The following is a 24,848-nucleotide window of genomic DNA, read 5'->3' on the forward strand; positions in this document are numbered from 1 at the left end:
TAGATTGGATATAAGGAAGAAATTCTTGCCTCTGAGGGTGGTGAGGCCCTGGAACAGGTTGCCCAGAGAAGTTGTGGATGCCCATCCCTGGAAGTGTTCAAGGCCAGGTTGGATGAGGCTTTGGGCAACCTGGTGTAGTGGAGGGTGTCCCTGCCCATGGCAGGGGGGCTGAACTGGATGATCTTTAAGGTCCCTTCCAACCCAACCATTCTATGATTCTATGATTCTGTGAATAATTTCCATGCAAGTATCAACAGAGCTAGTTAGGGCTTCTAAGTTTGGAAGAAAATGAACTGAGGCTAGGACATAAGCGTACATAAATTTATGACTTACATGACCAGAGCGGACAAGGATCACACGTTCATTGCTCTATCAATACAATAGCTACAGGGTATCAACAGCGAACAAGAAAAAAGTTTTTCCAATAGTGGCATAGCAAGGAGATTTGTAGATAACTATCCAAACAACGTGAAGGTTATCTAGGACAGCCTTTGTTAAAGCACACCGTGGATGCTGGAGTTCACATAGTTTCAAGGGGAGACTGGACAAGTTCACAGAAACCCATTTAGTAACTCATTATATAGGAACTTTCAGCCTCCACTACCTCAGCAGCGCAGAGGAGAGCAATGGTGCATATCTTCAAAATACTCTTCCACAGGCGTCAGCTTTTGGCCAACATCAGAGAGATACTATTAGGGCTACACGGGCTCTCTGCCTGACCTAGCAAGGCCCGCCGTGTTCTTATAGAAGTTCAAAGTGCAGCAGGAACATGAAGTCCACTTACTTCAGAAGAAATGGCAGTGTCACAAATCACGTAAGGCTCAGTAATAACATACGTTCATTCTGCATTCTAGATATGAATCCATTTGTCAAGAGGGATTTTTTTTTTTTTTTTTTTTTTAAATCAATACCCCACCCTTCTGTTTTACCTGTTCCACAATCAGCATCTTTCAGGTTACCTCAATGGACCGCAGTGGAACATACCAAATGGTATTTGTGAAATTTATGAGTGGGATTATGTGATGTGACCACCTCTGATCGCTTGATAACCTGATTTACGTCCAATAAACTACTATGCTTACACTTCCCAACAAGGCACTTCAAACAGCATGCAACAGGCACTATTTGCTCCCAGATAAAGGTAGGTCATCCTAAGTCCTGGAACGTCACCTAAGCACAAAGAGATCGCTTTTGAGAAGCGGCAGATCGTACAGGAAAAGTGATTGGAAGGATCAGCAAAATATCCCTTCCTGATCCCTAAAACAGCTTGAGGGCTGTGAAAGGAACTCTTCACAGGCCCTTCACTATGGAAGCAAGAAGGCCAATAAATATGCACCAGTGACTCTCAAAGTGTACCTAGAACACGGGGGGGTAGAAAAAGTAATCTTCAAAAGTTTGCCTGCATGGCTGTATCAGTTTTTAAGGGGAAAGCTATTCTCTCCTACACGGAAATCACCTAATATCCATTATGCAAATCCACTCATCAATTCACACCACATACTTCGCGCACCAGGAACTTTCTATAATCATCTCTACAAAGACAAAAAGTTCAGCAAGCTAAGCTTTCACAATTAAAGTGCATTCAGCTAGATGTTAGAGAATAACTTTAGCTCCCACAAGGAACTCTGAAGCCCAGATCCTACAGTACAGAATTGGAAGTCCTCTACTGGGCTACACAGGCTAAATTCAGGTGCCCTGGTACAACTGTGATTCGTTAAACTCCACTTCTTCAGGGAGCAGGCAGCTCACAGATCTGCTCTATGCATCTGCAGAACAGAGGTCTCCTGGCAGAACTGAGCAGCTCTAGACCCATTTCATAAGTCTGCTCAAGATTCATCAACAGGATGTCCATCCACTCGCATTGCCAGAGGAGACTTTCTCACACACATTCCACACTGCAGTTAGAACAATCACAGCAAACATGCACCTTTTCATGCAAAACCAAAAGAGGAAGAGATGGCAATAGTGATGCCTCCAAGTTTTACATGATAGCTAGAGCACTCGCTCAAGAAAGTGAGAAGGAGAAGCAAGTGCCCAATAACCCTTTCTCAAATAGGGCAATTCCATGCTCCCTTCTCAGAGCTAGCAGAAAGCTACAGACCTTCTGTAGGGGTGCCAGCAGCTCTTCCACAGTGCCTATACAGTAGGTAGCCAATACAAGTCACAGAATCATAGAATGGTTTGGGTTGGAAGGGGACCTTAAAGATCACTTTGTTCCAACTCCCCTGCCATGGGCAGAGACCTTCTACAAGATCAAGTTTCTCAAAGCCTCATCCCACCAGGCCTTGAACACTTCCAGGGATGGGCAGCCACAAACTTTCACCATATTCCACTGCTTCAGCGCTCTCAGAGCCAAGAATTTTTTCCTTAATCTAACCTAAACCTACCTCCTTTCAATTTAAAGCCGTTGCCCCTGTCCTATCACTACATGCCCTGTAAGAAGTCCCTCTCCAGCTTTCCTGTAGGCCCCCTTTAAGTACTGGAAGGCTGCAATGAGATCACCCCGGAGCCTTCTCTTCTCCAGGCTGAACAGCCCCAACTCTCTCAGCCTGTCTCCAGAGCAGAGGGTGCTCCAGCCCTCAGATCATCTTCGTCGCCTCCTCAGGACTTGCTCCCAACAGGTCCATGTCCTCCTTATGTTGGGGGCCCCAGAGCACATTGCTGCTACTCGCTCTCTCAGGGAACAGATGCAGAGGATGCCGGTGATTTTTCCCCACTATGAAGTAGGAACTAGAACCAAATCTGGATCTGCACAGATGGAGCAATATGGAAACAATATGGCTAGCTGTTACACTGAGCTACACCTTATTTCCAGCTCACATAGAAACAATTTTCTCCCTTTCCTAGAGGAAAGGATCCTATAGACTGCTCAGTAAAAGCCAGACACTTCAGTCACTTCTGCAAGGAGCTGTACTTGTCAGCTCAGGGGCTCAACGTTACCTAATGCTGAAACCCGGCTTCAAAGCAAACACACAAGGCAGCTAAAATACATGACTCAACACAGCGTGCAGCGCGGTGCAGGGATCTCAGCAGCATTGCCTTCCTTCAAGGTCAAACTGAGTGATTATTGGATTTACAGTGTGCATAAAGCTCTTTGGACACTGAGTGCCAAACAAGAAGGGCGCTGATGTGGGAATCTTCAGTGGTCATCAAGAAGATGATTCATTTGGAACTAGATGATCTTTGAGGTCCCTTCCAACCCAAACCATTCTCTTATTCTCAAAGCGTCCTGACACACCCGCAGCTTTTTTTTGTGGACAGAGGAAGACGTTCGTGTGGGCGGAGGGAGGGAGGAGAACAGGAAGGCTTATCTCCCCCCCTCTGCCCTTTAAGAAGGCTAAGAAACTATTTAAGTAGTGACTAACATAACAGTTAACACCCTCGATTTCTCGCAGCAGCTAACACAGCAGAATGAACTGCCCTCAGAAATGCTTACTCAGCTGATGCAGTAATTCAGGGGTTTTGGCACAATTGTGAGCTCACTCTCTTGTAACTTTAGTCATCTGTGAACTACTCCCTAAATTTCCTATTAATAGAATCCTCCACCTTCCTTTTGCAGCTAGGAGTGGTAGTTCTCACGTTTGGCAAACGGAAGCTTCCTTACGTTTCCGTTTTGCACCAGATTATACATCTGGTATCGAGTACACCATACAACCGTATCATCTGATATACCACAGTTGGTGCAACAAGGAAAGATTTATTCCTGACTAAATCTATAGCTATCCATAAGCTAAGAGTACTTCAATTAATTACGAGCACTTAAGGATACGAAAAAGATATTTTTATTTCAGTCCAGCTAGAGCAATCTGCTGTGAAGAACTTGGAGATAAAAACTGCTATGCGCAGTTAGAAGATACACGGTCAAGAATAAATTGGGAAGATCTAGGAACAACTACTATTATTATTAATTATTTGTATTTAGAATAAATTCCTGTCGTTACACTTGCACTTCTATGGCCTGGTTTATCATAAACTTGTTGAATTTTAATGCATAATCTGTTCACAGACAGCTAAAGGTTTGACAGAAGACCTGCATGCTGTCTTGAAGTTCTTTTTTCAGAATTCAGATATATTCAATATCAAACAGGTATGGAGGACTTGTCTAACCACTTAATGTCTCGCACACACTAGCACATTATTAACAACACAGAGCTGGGAAAAAACCTTTTGAGTCATCAGTTCCAGTTCCCCCCTCCTACAGGCAGCAGTACTCATTGTGTCCTTGTTGAACTTCATCTTAAGGAATGTTAGGTCTTGGAATAGTCTCCTAGTAAGACCAATGGGGTGAGGGGGAACCCTCACTCACCCACAAAACAAACCACCATACACACTTAATTGCTCTAATGTTTAAAAGCCTCTAACCACAAGTTCTGCTTAAAGCAGTCCTCCTGCTCTTCGGCATGTAAAACCCTCACATTTATACAGGTGAAGGAAGAAGTAACTTATAGAATCATAGAATAGTGTTTAATTCTAGCCAAGCACTCTCTTATTGTCAGGTGGCCCTTCTGCCTCTAGCCATCCCAAAACTCTTCTCCAGGTTCTGCTTGAATTGTCTCTCCTGGACACAGGTAAGTGTGACCTATATTGAAGGAAAGATCTCACTGGCACCTTCTACTAACACTTTCAGTTAGAGAAACGCTTTGCATTGCAGACGACATGGACAAGGCAGTCGAGCTACCACTGATAATCTGGATCCTTCTATCCTGTATAGTGAGGGACCTTCTTTCCCCCACCCCTCCAAATTACTGTTGCAATGGGACCTTATTACCCCAGCCCTTCAAACCCCATTATATGGTGGTACTCTGCATCAACCATACCTCTCCCCCAACACTATGGAATTACCAGATTTTGTTAGTACGCTCAGCTTTCTGACCACAAGGCCATTAATAAAGGTATTAAAAAATGTGCCTCTGGATATTATTCACTTGTATTTTTCTCTTTAGCACCAGAAGTTGTCAGACTGCATTTACCACTGTCCTGTCTTTACACAGGTTATATATACACACACAAGTATTAAAAGTCTTGCGTAACACCACATCAAATGCTCTACTGCAAGCTGACTTCATTTCTTGAGAAGCTTTAAGGTGTTGGGTTTTTTTGCCCCCCAGAGGAAACAAAAAAAAATCCACCTTCGATAAAGTAACAGAGGATGCTGGTAGTCAGATCAAATTAACAGGTCTGTAGCCCAGAGATCACATTTCCTTCTCCTTCGGTAAGTAATGTTCGTTAGCCCGCAGCCCACGCTGTTCTAGCCACAATTTATTAGATTGGTTTGTTTTGCAAAAGGATATAACTCAGCTAACACGCCATCCATTGCACGAGTCGAACAGAAATAAACTAGTAACATGGATCTAGGAAAAACAGAGAGCACGCAGACACTCTGAAAAGATGCAAGACTGAGCAAATAAGTTTATTTAGCATTTTGCTTGTTCCAGATAAAACACAAGATTTGGACAAGGTGACATCTCTTGCACTTGCTTACATAATAATTCACCGGATGCAGAGCTTAATGAACCTCTCTACTGACTAAATGGAAATACGTTATCCGAACTTTGATGAACTCCCAGCCATAAACCTTTATGAACTGTGTACAAGTTATATATTCATAGCTTGCCTCGAGGAGATCTCATTACTTTGTAACTATTACACATGGCAGAACGTCTGTGTTAAATTATAAATTAACGCTTGCGCTAACAAATATATTTATTGCAGAATTGTTTTCTGGACTGTTACTAAAGTTTATTTTGAGCACTGTAAACATGCATCGGATCCAACTAACAGTGATTAAATGTCACCACAGAATCGGGAATACAGCTGGCTTTCCAGCACTCCACTTTGGTACTCAATTAAATACAAAATCACTCATGTCCGAGTGTTAATGGACTTGCTATCTGTTTACTGTGAAAGAATAATCACAACATGATCTGTAAGCTTTGTGCATGCAAACGGAATTTTTGTTAAAATAAAAAAGTTTCATATAAAGGTTTAACTTTGTGATTCTGGGGGGTGGGCAGTTGCCAAAATTTTGCTGTCATCTTAATCTGTACTTGTAAAGCAACTGATGACCAGTGTGCCAAACGTCACCCACAGTAGCATGAAGTTTGCCAAGCAACACCATGTTGACTCACGCCATGCAGACAAGACGCAGGCAAACGAGCAGAGGTAATAAATATGTAGTACCATGTCAGATACCCATCAGAAACTAAACCTTGCCTCCCAAGAGCATCCCAAGAGTTCATGCTATCCTTCCTCACACATGCCAAAGGCCGTTGTCACGTTCGTCCTGGGCACAGTTCTGCCTCTGGAGTGACAGCTTTACATCCTCTCCCCCTGCTCCCTGCAAACTGACAGGAATCCTACTTAAGCTGTATTAAGACCAAATGAGCTGGGTTGGGAAGGATCCAAATCCAGTCTCAGTCTGAAGCAGTCAGACCAACAGAGTGTTTTATTAAAAAAAAAAAAACAACCCTCTGCAAAATTCCTCTATTTTGTTTACAGCTGAGGTGGCAGTTAAACCCTCCTGAACAGTAGATTTTTTTTTTAAAAAAAGTGCTTATATTGTACAACTATTGACACAGACTCTTGTCCATAAATCCCAGTCATTAGGTCAGGTCCTCAGAAGTTATTACAGTAAAACTGTCCTTCCCCAGTGGAATGGGGTTTACACAATCCACCTTTGTTATTTACTGATTAGTCAATCAAGAAAACAAACAAAAATCACCATCTATGAGGAACATGAACAAAACACGCCAGGTAAAAGGATGAACACAGCTGTATTGTTTTTTTTTAAGAGTTTAAAGAGTTTTTCCACACCTGTTCATGGCTTCCAGTAAGACTAGTCCTAAACCAGGATTTCAGATTATTCTGACCAGGATAGTTCAAGAAAGCAATCTGTAATTAGCAAATGACTAATAAGGCAGAGAGAGATTATTCACACACAACTTCTTATATCCATGCTTTGTAAATTATGCATTTGCTCTCCCAGTTGCAGAAGGGTCCTTTTGGTATACTTTTCATATGCAGTAATATATACCTCCTACTGAGGAAATACACCCGGGAGACTGAAGATTTAGTAGTTCTTAAAAAGACTGCACACTTTTTAGGGTTTTTTTTGTAGCTTTACGGAAAACTGTAATGGAAGTTAATCTAAGCACCCCTTTTTGGGGAAAAAAAAAACCCAACAGTTAAACTAAATTTAATGGTTACGGTGGTAAACCATCAATTGCTTATTACCATAAAGATAAGTCTGTTTCCTCCCATTTCACAGGTGTGGCTGATACATAAGTCCTTCACTGCACTGCATTTTAAGAAATATTGCCTCTATTGAAGATAGATAGCAACAACCACCTGTTCTCATTACCCTTGCAGAGTTCAAAAGTGCGTCTGCTCCAACGGCTGCCCAAAGCTCTGGATCCGGCCGTGGCTCCTCAAGGGAATGACCGTTTCTAACCGGCAGAGCAGTCGCAGACTTCAAAAGAAAACAAGCGAAAAAGCCACTAGAAGATAATGGGTGGAGAGGTAGTGGTGTCAAGAAAAAGGAGGAGGGATGGAAAAGACAGCCCAGTTGTTCAATTAAAAAAAAAAAAAAAGAAAAAAACAGATTTTTGACAGCGATTGGTAAGAGCAGTGCGGAGGACTGCATGAAGAGTCCTTAGCACGTAGTTTTAGCTGCCCGAGCAAGGAGGGAAAAAGTTTTCTCCTACGTTTTGCAGGCACACACACGCTCCCTGTGGATAACACATAGCCCATGCCATCCCTAAAGGGACGCCAGCGCAGTTCGGCCATCTCTCGTGAGGCGGGGAGCGCGATAAAAACTCTTCTTTTCCGAGTTGCTGGGGAGGTCTGCATGCTCCCAGCGCGGCAGTGCTGCAGAAGGAGCACTCCACCATTTCAATCTCTCAAGCGCAGCTCCCGAGGCTCCTTCCCCCTCTGCCCGCGGCGGCGGGGAGGCGAGCGGCCCCGTCCTGCCAGCGGCCCGCCGCCCTCCGCCCGCCCGCCCCGGCTTCATCAGGGCGCACGCCACCGCTCGAGTTCCCGCTTGTTTGGTGCGGGAGCCCCTCGGTGAACCGGGGTGGGGGGGTGGGTTTGTGCCCGCGGCTCCCTCCTCGCACCGCGGAGAGCCTCTGCGGGTGGCCGAGCCGAGAAGCCCCGTCCCGGCACGGGGAGCAGCGGGGACTTGGGCTCAGCCCTTCCAGCGCGGCGGCGGCAGAGCCCCGGGAAAAGCCCGCGCCGCGCCGCCGGGAGGTGACCGCCCCGGCACAGAGCGCCTCCCTGCCCCGTGCCCCACTCACCGGCTTCGGCATTTTGAGCGCTGCTGGTGCTTCTCCTACTCCCAAGACGAACGTGTCATGCAGCAGCTGCTTCGCCTGAGCCGAGCGCCCTGTGAGGAGGAGGAGGGTGAGGAGGAAAGAGCCGCTCCCGGCCACGGCGGCAGCGCAGCCACGAGTGCGGCGCCGGCCGCCCGGCGGCGGTTAAGTACGCAGGTGGGGCCGTGGCGGTTGACTCACCGCCGCCGGCCATTACCCGCCGCTCCCCCCGGCGCTTTCCGAGCGCGGCACCGGCCTCGCCCAGCCGCCGGGTACCCCCGCGGGCCTCGCTTCGCCGCCCACGGGGGGCGCGGGTTCAAGGCACCAGCTGCCCCTTCGCCCCCCCTCCCAGGGTGAGAGGCGGGCGGGGCCAGCCCGGCGAACCGGCGGGCAACAGGTGCCAGTGGGCGGGGGCGGCAGCGGCAGCGCCCCGCCCCGGTAAGGCGCCGGGCACAGCCGAGCCATGGCGGGGCTTATCTGCTCTCTGGTCCGTTGCTCCCTCGCCCGCCGTGAGGAGACCCGAGACGCGCGTCCCCGGCGCCCAGCCCCGCCGCCCTGCCCGCCGCAACATGGCCGCCGGGGCGAGCCCCGCCGCCACGCCCGCACCTGCGGCCGCCGCTGCCAGCCGCGCCGGGGGCCCCGCGGCGCCCAGCGGACCGGGCCCTGCCGGTGCGGAGCGGCGGGGACGGCGTTGCCCCGGCCTGCGGAGCGGCTCGGGGAAGGTGTCCGGTTCGGGAGGAGGGAGAGGAGCCGTGCCTGGGCTCGCCAAGCGCCCTGCTGCTCCCGGCTCCCGCCTGGGCAACGGGGAGTGAGCTGCTGTTTGATGTCACGGTGGGCATTGAGCTTCTGTTTTATTGCTGGGCTGCTAATAGTTGGGTTTTTCTCGGAGTGCAAAGCTGGGAGATTGGATTACTTAGCAAAACGCAGGATTGCTCGTGTATTAAAGCACGTTTTCCAGCAACGGCAGAAGAGAGAAAAGTTTGAAAATGCATCTGAGCTTAGAAACTAGAAAGCTAAGAGCGTGCTGCAGTTGGCCCTGATCTTTCATCAAAACCACAAAAGATCATGCAAGCAGCCTAACAATTCACAGGCGTACAAAGATGAGAAAGTCTGTGTCTCTGCCCCTCATTCCTTCTCCCTCTTCATGCCGAACACACTCCTGCGGATAAAGTATCCGTCAGCTCTGTAGGAGCTGCTGGCCTCCCCCAGCATCTCCTCGCATGGCTGGTCGTAAGTAAGAGCGCGTTGTATTACATAGTCATGGGGCAACGGCCTGTAGGACGCGGCTCTTCCGCCGCGCCGGCGATGGCACGCAGCTGAGCTGTGAGATTAAGGAAATCACGCGGGCCGGTGCCCAAGCTGCTGTCTGCAACATCCCCGCTTCAAGTGGTGTCTGGCTGTTGGTTGGAAAAGGCATAGGACAGGAACAGGGAGGCATAGAACAAGCGAACAACAACCCAGTAAATGGAAAATATATAGGGCAGCGGAGAGCCCGGGAAACATCAAGGGATGGTAACAAGAAGGACAGTCCTAACAATACAGTTCCTGCATTGGAGGAGATCCAAATGGTGTCTTCCCTCACAGTCCACTAGGCAGCAATTGCTTGTGCCACAGTAAAATGAAGGAATTGTTACTGTGTCAGGCCTGTGGCAGGAAGCAGCGGGGAGCCAAGTGAGAGGCAGAGAGAATTCATGGTTATATTCCTTTCCTGTCCATGGTCCTCGGGGATTAGAAGAGGCTTTACCATCAAAACGGAGCCATGGGGGTGGCAGGTTGCAACAGCAGGTGAGAAGAAATAAGTCCGTCTAAGCAGAAAAGCTTCCAAGAAAAGGGCCATGGGCTCAAACGTCTTCGGGAGAAACAGATATGGCCTCTGTTTTCAGATGAAACAATTCTACAGAGATTTACTCGGATCAGGTTAATTTAACAAAATATGATTTGCAAGGAGACTTTCTGTGCTCTTCTGTTAAGCGATAAGTTTATGTTGGGATCATGCCTTATTCAGTAGGATGATACTGGAGATGGACCAGAGCAGTGTTTTGGGTAGGCTGCCAAGCACAAGGAACGTTTGTTCCAAGTAAGGAGTGCTGTAAGAACCCAGCTTTTGCAGCTCTCACTCAGAACCCTAAGTGGCATTTGTGGATGTTTTTGAGAGTTGAAAAGGATAGAGATGAGATATTTTCATTCCTTAGTCTTAAAATCCGATTTTTGGCTGTGATTGGAAAAAGAAAAGGCAAAACAAGCGTGCGTGTCTGCATGCCCTAGAAACAGGGTATTGCACAGATCTAATGGGAAGCTCACTTACATCCTGGATATTTCCATTCCCCAAATCCTTCCCTGTCCATCACCTTGGGGCTGTTCCTTCTGCTTGCCCATCACCCTGGGGCTCCATGTTGGAGTAATTCCATGTCGGAGTGATGCCTTATTTTATAGATCCTGACCTCTTCGATGTCTTGAATCAGTCAGGTAAGTACTTGTTTCCATATGTTAGTTATATATCCAAGCTTAAACCCCTGATTATATATTTTTTTTTTTACACTTACCATTGCTTCCTAACCACACAGACCTAGAGGCAAAAAAGAATTTAGGTGACTGATAATTAAGCGTGGCAACATGCAATCTTTAGGTTCCTGTTTGCCACAGCACGTAACCTTGTGCCATTCTCCCACAATCACCTGCAATCCATGGGGAAAGGTAGATACCTCAATGGTATCCATAACTACCAGCTTACTCAACACCACTCCACCCAAAACCAACCACCAACAACATGTTGAGCTTAGACAGGCAGAACTGTCTTCTGTGGAAGGAACCAGAAAAGTTGCCAGCTTGGAGCATACGTTAGAGACCCTGCGCCTCCTTCTTGGACTTGTGCCCTCTGCTAGGTGCGTTTTCAAGCCCCCTTCCTGCAGAGCACGGTGCCCTATTAAACGCTCGGTTAGGTGGGTGGGCCGGGTGTCTTTGTGACAGTACGAAACTCTCCCTGGAAGTGTTCAAGGCCAGGTTGGATGAGGCTTTGGGCAACCCGGTGTAGTGGAGGGTTTCTCTGCCCATGGCAGGGGGGTTGGAACTAGATGATCTTTGAGGTCTCTTCCAACCCAAACTGTTCTGTGATTCTATGATTCTCTTCTACAGCTGAGTCCCTGAGTTCCTTTATGTTCTCTCCCCACCTGCCCCAGAAGGATGGAAGGAAATATAATGCCAGCCCCTTCCTCCCTTTTATACAGAAGCCTACTCATCCTTTGCAGATGCAGGACAACCAGTCTAGCTCCCCACTCCTCCAGAGGGGAGATGAAAGCCCTCAGTTCTCCGGCTTTCCTGAGAGTGTCCTGACAGCATATTGAATTCTCGGAGCATGGCACCATGTATAATACTGACAAGCACGATCTATGCATGCTTACAGACTGAATCCCCTTTGGAGTTTGCGTGAGGCAACATTGGAGCAGGCACAAAATGGGCACAAAGCAATAAACCCCCATCAAGACAGCCTGGGGCAGAAATACAAATACAAACCCCCCCCCCAAAAAAAAACAAAAAACAGATACAAATGTAGAAACCAGGGAAATTTTCACATGAAAATCTATGGAACTTGGTTACTTCTAGATTTAGACATCAGTTAAGCAAGAGAGAGCTTGTACAGCCACCCTAGCTACAGCATCTTCTGTCAGACCTCACAAGTAAGACCCAAATCAAAACGAAGCCCCTAAATTACAGGATTAAGATCTGCTCTGATCCAGCACTCACTCTTAACCCGCTTTATTAGGAGGACAGCATTACTAACAATTTACAGGCCTTACTAAGGCAAGGGAGGTGATGAAAGGACCTCAATTGCTCAGCAGGTCAGTAGCAGAACCCAGTTTCTGTTTTCTTCTCTGTGACAGTTCCTGTACCTTACTGACCCCTAACCAAACCACGTGTTAAGTCATCCTCATCAAGCCTGCCTTCCCTGTTTAGAAGAGAAGACAAATTTAATTTTCCTGTTCTACTTTAATCTGTAATAACATTCCAACTTGATGTAAAACATTTATAAATTCCAAGTATTTGCCAGAATTTGCTCAAGCAAGTCCTGTCACTATAAAGTGATGAACGTTTTTTGGGGTCGGAACTAGATAATCTTTGAGGTCCCTTCCAACCCAAACCATTCTGTGATTCTATGAAAGTGGCTTCTGCTGAACAGGCTTGGTGCCAGCCAATTTTTAGTCAACATAAAACTTCCTAAGCCAGATCATCCCGGAATTAGGAAACATGGAATCTTGTGCCCTCGAAACACCCTTCTTGGTTGCTCATGCAAAATAATAGCCTCAACAAGATGGCAGCCTTGAACTCCTTGTTTCTCCATATAGAAAACTTCATCCAGTTTTAGGATTTTGGCAATGCATAAGCTGGAAGAGTTGTGTAACATCTCTGCTGGTTTGTTCCTGGTTTACTCTGAGGCTTTTTTACTAACTGGAAATCTATAGTAGCTAACTCTGTCCTCTTGACAACTCCCAGACTGTGCATGTAGTATAGCAGTTAAAAGAAAGGACACTCAGGACAGTGGTTAAAGGAAAGGATGCTACATTCTGAGCCGTGTTGTATGGATTTATAAGATTTTCTCTCATCTAGGACAGTCAAGAGGATGATTTCCTTTGACAATTAGAAGAGCTGCAGGAGGAAAAGTAACTACATGGTGTTAATGACAATAGCTTCTGTTTCACTGTGCGTGACTGAATAGGCATCTTATCCCCATGTGCAGTTTCTGAAATCTTGGCATTATAATCCTGAAATGTCAGACTTCAGGAAGAGTGGCCAGAGACCTGGAGAGTCCTAGTTCTGTCTGCACTGAGAGCTGCTTCCGCTTCCTTATTGAGCTTATTGAAAACCCAGTGAACTCAGGTCTCAGTGGATCAGCATCTGTTGACCAAAGCACTGTTGACATTCTCCGGGTTTCTTTGAAGGGGATATACAACGTAAAAGAGCGCAAAGCTTGTGCCTCAGTTTGGGTTGTTCCTAAATGAGAAGCTGCTGCCAAGCTCAGTTAATGGTTTCGTTTTTTTTTCCGGTAAGCGTGTATTCTCACAAGCTTATTTTGTACTAACAAATCGTTAGGTGGGTTCAAGCCTGGAAATAATTCTCATTAAATGAGAATGGAACAGGAACCACTGGAACAGGTTGCCAGAGAAGCTGTGGCTGCCCCATCCCTGGAAGTGTCAAGGCCAGGTTGGATGAGGCTTTGGGCAACCTGGTGTAGTGGAGGGTGTTCCCTGCCCATGGCAGGGGGGTTGGAACTGGATGATCTTTGAGGTCCCTTCCAACCCCCACCATTCTATGATTCTATGATTCTATGATCCAATGGTTACATGCTGGAAGGACCCTTATCTTTGCATTCATTTTATTTTCCAGCTGCACTCCCAAGTGTTCCTTGGATTACCTGACTTTCCGATTGATCATCATGGAGCCCTATGGGGACATGCTAGGTTATGAAGAAATGTATATATATGAAGTTTATGAAGGATTATTTTAAAATGTGGTAAGAAGCAAAAGGAATCCGACAAAACTTCAGGCTTTATCAGATTTGTTCTCACTCATCATAAAAAAAGAGAAAATTTTAGAAGAAGATTAGGACTATGTTCTTCTCCTCAGCAAAAGTTCTGAAAATTCCCAAGGCCAGTTTGCTTTTCGTAAAACACGCGAGTTGTCTTAGTAACAACTCTAGTAACACATTCTTCATTCTTCTTCCACAGGAAACTTTCACAGGGAGTGATGCAAAAGTATGCAATAAATCTTCTTTTGGACTGAGACAAAACATAGCTTGGCATTTACATTTTGAGCATGCTGAGACTGAGAAATTATTTACAACGGATGGGGAAGGCAAGACTTAGTAATAGGTAAAATATAGATAAAATACTACTCAAAGTAAAGCCAGGTTTAAACAAGCATGTGACCAGGAAGGAAAATCTATAGTAATCATCTCTGTAACAAATCCACAATGAATTATTGATCTTACCAACAAAAATAAACAAATAGAAAAAGCACTGAGAGTTTTCTGAATCTATTGAATGAGAACTCCCATGTCACAAAACGTTTAAAAACGTGTAAAACGACGAATGAAGTTCATGACACACTGAATTTGTGGAGATTATACCACACACGTGTAAATCCAGCCATGTTTGTACAAGACTCTAAGCAAATGGAAACTAGAGACAACACAGCTTTTACGTCTCAATACGAAATAATGATCTTAATGCGCATGATAAGAAAGGAAAGAGGAAGGGAGTTCCCCTGGTTGAGTAATCTCTATTCCACCTTGATATCTTCCTTTGTGCTTTTTTATTTGGAATCCGATTAAAAGCAGAGCAGAGTGCCACACACAGCAAATACCCCCTGGGAGTTTGAACTCTTTCTACAGGGACCAGCTCTTTTAGTTTTGGTTTTGATTAGTTGGGGTTTTTTAACATCAACTAGAGTTGTGTACAGACAGTGTTGACAAAACAGGCAGGTCAAATATTGTTAACTAACTTGGTTCATGTCCCTCACAAACGGAACACAGATGTGTGCTTAGAGCAGGTGTGAGGAGTAAGGAAGGTGGAGGCAAAATAAATGCCACTGGTTGATAGAGGCAAAAATAATTACTCAGTCTATGTACAGGAGTTTTTTTTACTCCAAGTTGTTTTATAATTATATATACTGCTGACATTTGTATCGCTCTCACTGTGGGAACGAGGCTGTAAGAGTTCAAAAATACAAATAATAAGCTATTTCAATTTAACTAAGAGTGCCAAAAATCAGAATTTCAGGGCTTAAAATAAGAGTGTAGAGTTCAATGTACAATTAATGAACATAGATTACATTTTCTTTTCCTGTGATACGATGCTGACTCACACCTTTAAGATCAGAAGGACCGTGTTGTTTGACTTTCGGCATAAAACTAGGCTGTTGAGTTTGCCTGGTGATTCTCAAATCAAGCCCATAGCTCAGAAAGGCCTTAAATCCCAGTCTCAACACTGAATGACAGTGGTTCTACCTCCTGTCTAGTTTTCTCCCCCCTAAGTGCTCTGTCAGTATAAGTTGTGAAGTTGTTTGCGCTGATTGGTACTTGTATTTCTCATTCCATTTCAGAACATGCATTATTTACAATGTATTTGCAGTGAAATGCTGAGCCAAAATCAACATCTAGCACAGCTCTTGCCTCATCTAGGTCATTAATAAAAGCCACGCTGTACTGTGCCGTTTGGTGCCAGCTATCAAAGACCAATCTTCTCTTATTTTTCCCTTATGAAACAGAAAGAATGCCGATGCAGAGGTTACTAGGTGACGTTCAGAAAGGTCCCAAATATCAGTCGAGCCTATTTTTCCACTCAGGACTGTTTCTTTCAGATTATCTTCCCATATTTTGCCTACCCTCATCTAAGTGCTCTACGCAACAAGGTCTCTCCCCCTTTGAACATTAGAGATCAGGTTATTTTGTAGAGTAAGGCTGTTAGCTTTCACAACTGCATCCAATAGCAAGAGAAACAGAAAATATGTAGTATTGGTGCGTGCTGTTCATTACTGGTCATACATCAGCCCTTCTACTCTGCATCACTTGCTTCTGCTGCAGACAAGAGCATTTCCCAGCTCCTTCAGAGGCAAAAGTTACGTCTGCTCCACTCAGGCCACAGCGGCTCAGCAGCAGTGGAGGCTGTACAGGGAACTCCCAGTGCAGAATTACATGAGACATACACAATGGAGACTTCTCACGTAGATAAAGGAGTGTAATTTTGACCTTAGGATATAATGAGTAAGACACTAAGCTGGAGTCTGAAGTACAAGAATCCACCTATCTCTTGGGAATCCTCTGTTTGCGCTGTGATAACACAATAAATGCTGCAAACAGGCAGGCACTGATAAAGACACAAGACCAAATACAAGGCAGGTATAAGCAGGGTGACATGCTAAACAAAGCAGAACACTGCCTACTGTTCACCAGGCCTGAATTTTAACTCTGATACTTTGCAAAGGCTCAGCTGTAACTGTACCTCAATTAACTATTCATATCATGAGAAAAAGCTATTTGTGCTTCATAGCGAACAGCTCAGACACAATTTCAAATGGCTGCATGTATCCTTAATTAGTTTTCAACAACCCCGCTAAACAGTGAGGGCAAACTAAATCCATTTTATGTCAAGGCTGCAGATACACAGCCGCCTTATCTAATCAGCCCCAAGTGTCTCAGAAACAAGAGGCTACCAACCAAACATCTTCTGGGAGGCCTTGCTGGAGAAGAAGGGGATCAGCCGATTACGGCTCCCCTGCCACGCTGAGGCACACAGGCAACCTGGAACAAAGGGAGTTTTTCAGTGCTTCCCCCACGGCAACACCTAGTTTGTGAAGTAATTACCTCTGACGCATGACACAAAAAGATAAACACGCAGTCTTGTAGCGTGTTGGCTAGCAACTCCTCAAAACACTTCGGAAAATAATGTCATTACGCTACCTTTAAAATAGCAGGTGAATCTCGCTGGTAACTCAGGACCTAGGTACTAATTGAGTACCACTTGAGCCTTCGAAATAGAGCTGGAGTGCTGCCTCAGATGGAACCAGGATTTATTTCACACAGACCTGATTTGCTCCTCGGCAGAACACGGCTCAGCTTGGCGTTTCACTTCCTAACAAGCTGATTATCTTTTAAAGGTGGTGTGACGAGTTCTTCGGTCTCTTTAAATAAAAGAGAAATATAAGACAAAAGGAGGAAATCTATAACAAGTAATCTTATGGTCACCTTCTCTGCCACGGTTTCATCTGTGTGATCTCTCAGCAATTGCTAGCAACGTCTTTGGAGCCACATTTGTTGGTCTACTGCTCTGTCTCGACCTTCGAGCGCTTACAGTGTGGGAGGAGAAGGGCGAGGTGCTGCTGGCCTCCAGAAGCAGGTGTTGTGTCCCTCTACCCAGTATCAGTTGCGTTGCCTGAGCTGGTGACTCTGGAGCTAGTGGTTCATGAGCTAATTGTTCCGTACGTTTAATTATCTTGGAGTGGTAAAAACATTGTTATTGCAGCAATCATATATGAAGCAGAGTTTCTGTATCCTAGAATTTTGCCTGTTTTTCCCAGCTAAGTCATTTGGCCTTACGGACTTTGCTTCGGGTGGTTGAGCACAAACAAATGTCCACTAGAGATCTTCACAGACTTGCCTTGGAGGGACTTTTTGCAAGGGCATGTAGTGATGGTGATTGGGACAAGGGGCCAATGGCTTTAAACTGAAAGAGGGCAGATTTAGATTGGATATAAGAAAAAAAATTTTCACTCTGAGGGTGGTGAGGCACTGGCACAGGTTGCCCAGAGAAGTTGTGGCTGCCCCATCCCTGGCAGTGTTCAAGGCCAGGTTGGATGAGGCTTTGGGCAACCTGGTGTAGTGGAGGGTGTCCCTGCCCATGGCAGGGGGGTTGGAACTGGATGATCTTTGAGGTCCCTTCCAACCCAAACCATTCCATGGTTCTATGATTCTGTCTCCAAAGTCCCTCCCTGGCTTGATCCCAGATCTGAGACCAGGAGCACAGGAGCTGGAAACCCCTTGCAGGACAGGGGTGAACCACACTGTCCCTACAGCTACGCTGTTACCCGTGGCGTTTTTCCTGTGAGAACGTGGGCTGCCCGGCCCTGTTCTCCCGACTGCGGCCTGCCTGCCGGGGCGCGTGGAGAGCGAGGTGAAAGTACACCACCAGCTATGGCCTCCTGCGTGGAGCCCAGCGGTGAGGCCGAAGGCTGCTGGCACTGGGGACGTCGTTACAGTGAGGGCTTCGCAGCAGCCCGCACTGGGTGACGCGGCCCGTTTGTGGCCACCGGTCTCACGGGCAGGGACCCTCCCCAGTGCAGGAGTGCCGGGAGGGCTGCGGGGCACCCCGGAGAGCCGCACCCAAGGTGCTCCCAGGAAGCAATGTGGACAGGATAACGAAAGCCCGTCACCCACCCTATTGCTCTCCCAACACAACCACCTCTTGCATTTTTCCCAGTGTGTTCAAACTGATGGGAACTCTCCCCGATCCCTTTAGGAGGCTGTCCCATGAGCAGCAGTTTCCCACCAAGGAATAATTTGCCACTACGTTATCTTTCCTGATATCTAAACGTGCTCCTTCCCTGCTCTGCTCTCAATACCCTCCATCCCTGTTGCCTGAAATAACCGCTCACTCAGCACTGTGGTGGGTTCAGCCGTGCTGTACGACTCCAGATAAGCAACAATATTCTTTAGATAAGAGCACGGACACTTGCACAAAGTTCGTTCTTGTTTCAGAGTTCAGTCTGCACCCTTATTTAAGAAAAAAAAGGAATGTAGCAAAACCCCTCTCTTTACAGGAATGACCTTAAAATGCAGCATGCAGCATCGTTAGTGCTAAGGAGTTTTGAAATAGTGGTGGTGTTTCAAGTAAGGTTACGGCCACCATTTTCCCCACCGTTGCCAATGTGTAGTATTCGAAACGATCTCTTTTTCTGTGCTTCAAGCAGTGATTAAGTATTGTGTTTCAAATGCCACCACACAGCAACGGTGAGTAAATAATGGCTTAAATAAGAAGTAAGAAAAGTTTTGTTTGCTTTTGCAGGTGTTAAATTCAGCAGGACAATCTAACTCAAATAAAGGCCTAAACAAAAGCTGCTGGAATTCCTGACTGACAACCTGAGTTTCGTGCTAGACAAGGCAGACAATCAAATTCTCTCTCCTGGCTCTAAAATCTCTAACCACTGATGTTTAGCACAGCTGTACAATTCTGATATTGAGGGTTTTAATTTCAAGTATAACATTTTTTTAAAATTTTTAATGCATGGGAAAACCAGTTGCAGCAACTTAATGGAGTTAAACTATTTTTGTAATGAGTATCCTTAAAAAAACCACAAACAAACAACAAAACAACCCAGTAAAACTCGCACTGACAAGTATATTGCAGGACCGAAATGTGAATTTAGGTTATTTTCTTCTTCTTCTGGTAACTTGATTATTCCTTCCTTGAGAAGAAACGCAATGCTACGTATCTAGTACTCAGATGGATTCAAACTCACATCCTGTAAGCAATCTCAGAACATTAGGGAAAAGGTAATTGAATCATTTTTAGACTCAGTAATTAATTCTGTGGAACCCATTTACAGGGTCTAGTGATGCCTGTAAGTGAGCCCCTTCTCGCAGCACTCAAACTTGCATCCTGCCCCAATGTCAAAGCCCTGCAGAGTTAAGACGGTAGGACCAGGTCTGTAACTAAGAGGTTTAGTGGAGAAAATTCCATGACTTCACTAGGACACGTTCCCATTGTAATTCTTAATTGGTTACTTTAGATTACTCTCTCAGCCAACCCTTGTTAATGTGAAATGATAACCTTGAACTGTGTTCATGGTTTAAGTATTACCCAAAGACCTGCACGCAGCTCCAGGACAAAGTCAGAAATTCTTTTGCACTTGTGTGAGGTCGGAATCGGGCTGACAGAGTCAACCTGATCACACGATCGCAGTAATCCAGCTGTTATAGGCCTTATCAAACATTAGATTAAGAGTTTGTGTGTGCCAGTCTGGAAACAGAGCTTACCGGCCTGATTCTGCTGCTTTTAGCCATGGTGCTGGTACCTGATTTCTTGTGCAATCTTACTTAAACGTGAATAGAGACGGAAGAGGTGAGTTTTATGTTCCTTAGAAAACTTGAGATGACATGAATGGAACAAATAAGTGGTTCAGCAGTTTTAAAAATCCGAGGTAATTAAGGGAAATTGAAGAGGTCCTGGTCAGAATAGTCGCCCTATTAGTTTTCAACTCAAGCTAAATGCCTATGCATGTTGTTTGTCCTGAAAAGAGACAGAGGAGAAATTCTTTAAAATAACAGATTTCATTTAATCTGATCTTTTAACATGATTCCCAGGTTTCTGTTGTGGTTTTTTGCAATGTATTCTGTAACATTATACATTCTATATAGATGTGTTCTATATACACATTAATGACATCTGGCTTTGATATGCACAGACTCCTCTCACTCCTTTGAGAAGACTAGTGAGATGGTGTTTGGTGGCACTGCTCCAGTGCGGGCGGCCAGCTAGATTTGGCTCACATCACACATGGAGAAAGAGAGGGTAAATATGAACCTATTCCTTGAATTATTGAAGTATCTCCTTTACTCCTCCTTCTAGGATTATTATCTACACAAGATTACCAGCTTGGATCTACGCTCCTCAGCACCCATGTGCTGCTTCCTAGAGCCCTCAAAAGCCTGTCTGCTGTGCTCTGCTCAGCGTTTCGTTTTGCATCTTCCAACCCAAAGCTGCTTTTCCAATACTTGTTTGGAGTGCCTGCTCTGTTTCCTTTCACAGCCTGTCAACGGTGCTGCTCTCCACTCTCCCCGCTCCACTTTGAGCCCTTACTCCTCACTCCAGCTGCAAGCTGGAGAGGCAGCTGCACCAAGGGTCCTGGTTGTCCCTCCAGGCGAGGAGGGAAAGGAGAGCACAGTGCAGGGAGGAGTGGAGCAATCTCTGTTGCAAGGAAGTAATGTGTGGCTGACCCTGAATTCACTTGAAACAGCCTCTCATCAAAGGACAGCTGGCAAGCAGGAAGGTGGTTTCTCAAGTAAGGGTTACTTGGAATTGCCCATCCAGGCCCTACAACGAAGGCTGGGCCTTATGGGATTGAGAGTTTTGTTCTGTGTAATATGATTAATAAAAAACCTGCCCATAAACAGGGTGAGCTGGCTCCCAATGTTCTGGGCTGGGAACAGGCTGCTGTGGGACGCATAAGGACCTTCACTGGAGCGCGTGTACGGGGCAGCACACGCAGGAGGGAAAGGGCCTGCTACAGCAGCCAGTAAACGTTGTGTTATCCCAACAGCACGACAAGTTGGTTTTACAATCCTCATGTCTTTTTTTCATTAATTATTAATATACAGTTAATACAGCCGTGAGCAGAATGTACCCCACAGGTCTATCCATAGAGGAAGTAATTTACTGCTGGCTTTACAACAGTGCTGTGCAAACACTTGAGTTGCATTAAGTACTGCATTTCTCTGGAAGTCGTGGCACATTCAGGTGAGCAAACACAACACCTTGGAGAAAACCAAGCACTTTTGGGCCAGCCCCAGACCGCACTGCTACTAGCCCGTGACAGTGTAAAAATAAATCAATGTCATTAATGAAAAAATTGAGCAACTTAAAATGATCCCAACACACTCTTTAAAATTAATAGTTTCTATTATTTGTACAGGACTTCTGCATCGTGCATCTTGAATACAGCATTAGAGAGGCCCTAACCTTACTCCAAAACTCTGGATTTCAGTCAGGCCAAGGCCCTGGGATGGGCACCTGAAACCAAAAGGGTGCGAAAGGAAAAATCATAGAATCACAGAATGGTTCGGGTTGGAAGGGACATCAAGGATCATCCAGTTCCAACCCCCTGCCATGGGCAGGGACACCCTCCACTACACCAGGTTGCCAAAGCCTCATCCAACCTGGCCTTGAACACTTCCAGGGATGGGGCAGCCACAACTTCTCTGGGCAACCTCTTACAGTGCCTCACCACCCTCAGAGTGAAGAAGTTCTTCCTTATATCAATCTAAATCTGCCCTCTTTCAGTTTAAAAGCCATTGCCCCCTGTCCTATCACTACATGCCCTTGAAAAGCCCCTCTCCAGCTTTCCTGTAGCCCCTTGAAGTACTGGAAGGCTGCAATAAGATCACCCCGGAGCCTTCCCTTCTCCAGGCTGAACAGCCCCAACTCTCTCAGCCTGGCTCCATAGCAGAGGTGCTCCAGCCCTCGGATCATCTTCGTGGCCTCCTCTGGACCCGCTCCACGCTCCATGTCCTTCTTGTGCTCTGGGGACCCCAGAGCTGAATGCAGTATCCAGGTGGTGTCTCAGGAGAGCAGAGCAGAGGGGCAGAATCCCCTCCCTCGCCCTGCTGCCCACCGCTGCTCTGGATGCAGCCCAGGACACGGTTGGCTTTCTGGGCTGCCAGCGCACGGTGCCGGCTCGTGTTGAGCTTCTCATCCACCAGCACTTCCAAGTCCTTTTCCTCAGGGCTGCTCTCAATCCATTCTCTGCAAGCACAAGTACTTAGTTGACCACGTTACTTCCCAGCATCAGTTATTTCTTATGAACTCCTCAAAATAATCTTCAAAAATTATAAGTATTTATAACTATATAATTCTACAACCCGTTTGTCCTGTTACATCTGTCTCTGCGTAAGAGGCAGATTTTCCTCCATTCTTGCTCCCTAAATCATAGAGCAAGTTTCAAATGTCATTATTCAACTGTTTTGTTCTCCACAGAAATTAACACTGTTCCTTGCAGTGCAGTTTCACAGCTGAACAGCAAATGGAAGTGACCCAGATGGAGACTGGGATCTGCAGTGTTTCCTTGCCTTAAGGTGTGTATCTGTTCACTGGGGCTCTGCAGCAAGGCATGTACCTCATAGTATCCCTTCCAACCCTAACCATTCTATGATTGTGAGGCTACCGAGTTTAGTTCACCCTTGAAACCAGCATCCTCCAGAATTCAGTGAAATTACAATATTTGTTTAACCCTGTGCATATACTTGAGAGTCTTGCTGAACTGGAGCCTGAATAAAGTATGGGTCCAGCCGGCATTCCTGTTCATGCTCCAGGATAATAGTTGACTGATCAGTTTGGGGAGAGCTGACGGACAACTTCTGGTGACTGGGATCTTCACTTCATTTTCATCCTTAACATTTCAGTATGTTCATTTCAGTATGGTGTCTGTACATCGTAAGTCACTGCGGCACACCTACTGCCCTGTTTGCTCGCAGACATAGGAGCTTCGGATTTGTATTCTCCACCCTCCCACATTCCAGTGCAATTCCGTTCCTTAATGAGCATGCACACAAAATGACCTCTGTGTTCCCTTCTGCAAAACTGTGCGCTGTTTCCCTGAACTCTGGGGCTCACCTTTTCATGATAAAAGGTGCAATTATTTTCCTGTGCAGCAACATTTGCAACAAGACTGGCTTTGCAAACTGATTTCCCACCTCTTGTTAGGTTGACAAGAATTTGGTCAGACTGGTAAGAAATCTTTGCCTGTGGCAAATTAATTTTCTTTACGCACCCCTTTACATTAGTTTTTTTTAAAGAGCCTTCTGAAGGCAAAGGCAGATGCTACTGCTCAGTCTACCCTTCGTTGTGCGTTACAAATTGTTTATAATGAGGCAGGTAGAATCTGGTTTTATGCAATCGATCTGGAAAACGTGTTAACAACTGTAACCCGAAATGACTTGTCATGACTATAACATCATTCCCAACTCCCCTCAATTACGTGCTGTCCTTAATGGTTACAGTTCATCCTTTGTCATTCGGAGTCTCGGAAAACTCTGAGCAGCGCACTTCGGTTTGGTGACTAAGCCACTAGCAAGGCAGAAACTGGATCTATGTAATTTTTAAACACTACTCACAGATCTTTCTTCCCCACAGTAGATGAGATTCAGTGAGTGGCAAAACTTCACTGGCATTCTTCGATGATGCCTTCGATTGGTGGTGGTGGCAAAACTGCCCGTCCTGGTAACCTACGATTATGACATTTAAGTGATAAAACCCACACAAATCAACACCTCCGCTAACAATGCAGTTTCGCTATTTAGTGTTGGGGAATCGCTTGCATTTCACCTTTGGCACAGGTGACCATTAATTCCCAGTTAAGTCAATAAAAGCCTAGAGAATCTTTTGGTTTTCTTCAGTCCTAGGGGATAAGCCCAGCAGCCAAGGTTTAGTCTCCAAACCTTCACAGAAGTGCTTTTTTTATCAGGCAATTGATACTGTTGGCTCAAAGGCAATAAAATCTTTGCATCCAAATATAAGCTTTTGTGAGATCTTAGTTGACAGATGGATTTATAAATCGATAATAAAATCTTTATTTTTTTCTTAAGCTTTCGTTAATGGAAGCATTTGCAAAGTGTGGATCTTTCCAAAACAACTCCTTGAGGAACCATACTGAAATTATGTTGCCTACTCAGGAACTTCAATGTCAGTGAACCTTGACTTTCCAATCATCATGAACTGTCTTTAAATTAAGACTATTATAAAACTGCAATCTAGTTGTATTTTGTTTCTATAAAGCAACTCAAGACACATGACATGGACAGAGCTAACCAGATATAAGGCAGATCCATACTAAAACTGCAAACTTTACTTTCTGCTCCCTCCTAAACTTCTTCCCCAGTGAAATAATTTAGCATTGGGCTTTATAAAACATTCCATTAATCTTTGTGCACTGAGGGCATGTCCTTGAATATACTGAAATTATTGAAAAGGCTCTTGTAGACTTGTAATCAAGCTCTGAACACGAAAGGCAAGAGATTCCCCAATTTCATTTTCTGGATAGGATCAACAGTGATGGAAGTGCCTTGCTCTGTGAAATGTTGTGTAAAAATTTATAGTATGTTCTTGTATGTGGCTTGATACATACAAGCCTGGGAACCCCTGTAGTATAGAATATGGTCATTCCTGAATGAACCGCCTTCTGGAAGAAGATTTTCTTTTAATGAATTAATGGGCAGCAGATGCTGAGAAGAACGCGTTTCTCTGTCTCTCTTTAAATAGCGCTTCATATGTAAGCATGATA

The 24,848-nt window shown here is 45.5% G+C and overlaps 1 protein-coding gene across 1 annotated transcript in view; it reads right to left on the reverse strand.

Moving 5' to 3' along the window:
• EZR (ezrin) overlaps positions 1-8,308 on the reverse strand; it is a 40,193-nt gene extending 31,885 nt beyond the window's left edge. The window contains exon 1 of the mRNA XM_086631197.1: positions 8,292-8,308. Coding sequence (XP_086487323.1) covers positions 8,292-8,303 — 12 coding nt within the window. The 5' untranslated portion in view covers positions 8,304-8,308. The remainder of the gene's footprint in view (positions 1-8,291) is intronic.
• Between the last annotated feature and the right edge of the window lie 16,540 nt (positions 8,309-24,848).

Source organism: Tauraco erythrolophus, chromosome 2 (assembly GCF_009769465.1).
Source record: "Tauraco erythrolophus isolate bTauEry1 chromosome 2, bTauEry1.pri, whole genome shotgun sequence".
Taxonomy (NCBI): Eukaryota; Metazoa; Chordata; class Aves; order Musophagiformes; family Musophagidae; genus Tauraco; species Tauraco erythrolophus.